Here is a 3,399-nt window from a genome sequence, read left to right on the forward strand (position 1 = left end):
ATGGCTTCATTGCTGAGTTCTGCCAAACATTTTAAATGAACTAATACCAATTCTTCTAAAATGACTCCAAAATTTTGAAGAGGAGATCATTTTTCTAACTCATTCTAGTGGCCTAGCATTACTCTGAAACAAACCAGACAAGGACACAACACAAAAGGAAAACTACAGGCAAACTCCACTGATGAACATAGGCACAAAAAAGCCTCAACATTATACTAGCAAAACAAATACTACAGCTCATTAAAAAGATTATTCACTGTGATCAAGTGGGTTTAATAAAAAGAATGCAATGGTGGTTCAACATCGGCAAATCAGTAAAGGTGATGCATCACATTAACTGAAAGAGCAATAACCATATGATCATTTCAATAAACCTAAACGGAAGTGTTAACACTATATAAAACTCAAGAAAAAACTGTAGACCATGTACACTTCACTGCATGTATGTTATTTGCTTTTAAGGGCTCTAAACATATTGAACTGTTGATAGTACATTAGTTTTTGTATTACTTGTTAATGCATTCTGTATATTCTAGACTGGCAGACATTGGTAAAAATATTGAGGCCAGTGAGGCAAGGAACCCCACAACTGGAGAGCAAAATACAGATATAAAACATGGGAAGACTGGAATAAACCCTACACTATTTAAGTGAAACTCTATGTGTCAATATGACTAACTTTTCAAGATAAAGAATATATTAATAGATAAATGGATGATTGGGGAAATGGAAGAACAGATGGATACGTAGATGAATAGGTAGACAGACAGGTTAAATAAATGAATATATAGAAATAGATGTAGCTATGTAATACATACACACATATATACAGATACATAGTAGTTACTGTCATAGACAGAGGTATAGGCACAGGAACATTTGTTGACAAGAAAAGGAATTAGAAGCACTGGTCCCCCAACAGTAATGATGACACGTAATTTTAAAAAACCATTGAATTTATGCCTGTGTTTTTTATACTAAAGGTAACTAATTCACATGGCACAGCTTGTATTAATTTATTGCCTTTGTTTTTAAGTATAACATAATATAATTGAATTTTAATAATGGCTAAGTTTAACATCATGCAAAATTTCTGCAAATTAAACAATTAAGCTCTCATGAGCCTGTCCAAGCCATCTTCAGCACAGCACTGGTCCTAGCACACAGTGAGAATTCAATAAACAATTCATACCTATTGGGTATCATGTTTATTATTTGGGTGATGAAATAATCTGTACACTAAACCCCCGTGACATGCAGTTTACCTGTATAACAAACCTGCCCCTGTAACCTTCAACCTAAAATAAAAGTTTCTTAAAAAGAAAAAAAAGAAAGAAACTGTTTTCATTAGTTTCTAAATTACCTTCCTGGTTCAGGACCATTTGTAATAATAAATACCTAAAGCTTTTAAAAGATACAAATATACAAATCACTTTTCCAAATGAAAAATGGAATACATTTTTTAAAACAAAATAAGAGCTTACTTGAGCAGGTCATTTCCGGATCCCACCTTCCATTTATGCAGACTGAGTGTTTTTGTTCTTCTTTTCTTCTACATCTGTACCTTATGTTAGAATTATGATCAAATTCTTTCTTTTTGATTAAATTTCCCTCAATTATAATTAACGGTGATGTTTCGCACTTCTTCAGTTGATCTGTTGCTATACAATGAAAATGTTTCTATTAAAATTCTAAGAACCAAACCAATTATTACATAAAAATAGTTATAAAGTTTATAGTATTTGCATAGTAAAATTATGACATATCATTATAAATTTCACCAATCAAGTTACTCCTGATCACATTGCACCAAAATGCTATATGTAAAAACATAAGCCCTGTATTCTGTCGCTGAGATGTCAGAGAGAATATCTATCATAAGATATTTTGTACATTGGGAAATGCAAAATATCACTGGCTATTTCATTGGATGAATAAGTAGGATTGAACATTTAGGACTCTTAGAATGCAGGACCCAGGAAAACATTAGGAAATAACTCCGTTTTAGAGAAATGTAAATGAGAGTCCCCAAGATCTTCCCAGTTACTCATCAAAGAGACAAGATGATTTCAAGACTTGTAAATCCCTAGTCACAGTGTAAGTGACATGACTACTTCTTGTCACTCAGTTATACTACTGACATAGGAGGCCTGCGGCACACAAACCCTGCAGCACATTAATTCATTTTGGCTGATATGGAACAAACTGAAAACTCATCACTTCTGCAAGCTTAAACAGAGAAAATATTCCTGTGGGAGACTAGTAAGCAGATATTTTGTCAACTTTGTTTCTTTGCTTTTCAGTACCTGAAAGGAGTACCATATAATAACAACAGTATTTATATAAAATAGTTGTATTTTCTTGGTGAGTAGTACTCATGTATAATTATATGACAATTTTTAATTTTTTTATTTTTTAAAGAAAGAGTTTTACACTGTTGCCCAGTTTGGAATGCACAATAAAACTCACTGCAATCTCAAGCTCCTGGCTTTAAGCAATCCTTGCTTCTCAACCTCTATAGTAGGCGGATTACAGGCATGCACCACCACACCTAACTAATTGAAAAATAATTTTTATAGAGATGGGGTCTTGCTATACTGCCCACACTAGTCTCAAGCTCCTGACCTCTTGCACTTCTCCTGCCTTGGCCTCCCAAATTGTTGGGATTATAAGCGTGAGTTACCACCCAGGCCTCACATGACAATTTTATAAGTAAAACATTACTTCACACTTTTAAAGATACACAATATTGATATCAGAGGCAGAAAGATTCATAAAATTATATTTCTAGCTTTACTTTTTCTCTCTAGACACATAGTGAATTATAAACAATATACAAAACATTGGTTTCATTATATTGAAGCCTGGACATGTTGAGGTATATCTGTAAATTTCAAAAATAGAGTTGTAAATTTTGATTTTACAATAAAAATATTAAACTTTATTAAATGTTGATTTAAGAAGTGTATTCTTACCCACACACTGAGGAAGTTGGGTCCATACTCCATTAATACATGTAATTGATCTGTGCCCGATCATTGTAAATGTTTCTGAGCAATTCAACTCCACTGAATCTCCATAGTAATAGGGAGGAGAAGAAGGCTGGGCATAGCCATGTTCAAGTTCAGGTATATCTCCACAGGTACTCTCCTCCTCTATTTAAATTTTACAAAAAAGTTTTTTTTTGTGAAAACATAATTTATGTGTTTTACATACAAAATACCAAAGTTTTGACAAGTTTATATATTAATATTTTATACATTACCAATACACATTGGCAAAGCTGTCCACTCTCCATCAACACATTGAATTTTATTAGGCCCCTTCATTAGAAATCTGGGATTGCAGTAATATTCCACCACTTCACTGTGTGCATATTCTTCTTTCTTTGTTTCCTTA

General features: G+C 33.0%; 1 protein-coding gene across 1 annotated transcript in view; it reads right to left on the reverse strand.

Moving 5' to 3' along the window:
* The window catches only part of LOC108298607 (complement factor H-like), a 59,571-nt gene that overhangs the window by 45,631 nt on the left and 10,541 nt on the right, over window positions 1-3,399 (reverse strand). The window contains exons 3-5 of the mRNA XM_037735849.1: window positions 3,266-3,398; window positions 2,976-3,155; window positions 1,485-1,661 (exon numbers count right to left, since the gene is read on the reverse strand). Of these exons, the coding sequence (XP_037591777.1) occupies window positions 1,485-1,661; window positions 2,976-3,155; window positions 3,266-3,398 (490 nt within the window). The remainder of the gene's footprint in view (window positions 1-1,484; window positions 1,662-2,975; window positions 3,156-3,265; window position 3,399) is intronic.

Source organism: Cebus imitator, unplaced genomic scaffold (genome assembly GCF_001604975.1).
Source record: "Cebus imitator isolate Cc_AM_T3 unplaced genomic scaffold, Cebus_imitator-1.0 Scaffold1012, whole genome shotgun sequence".
Taxonomy (NCBI): Eukaryota; Metazoa; Chordata; class Mammalia; order Primates; family Cebidae; genus Cebus; species Cebus imitator.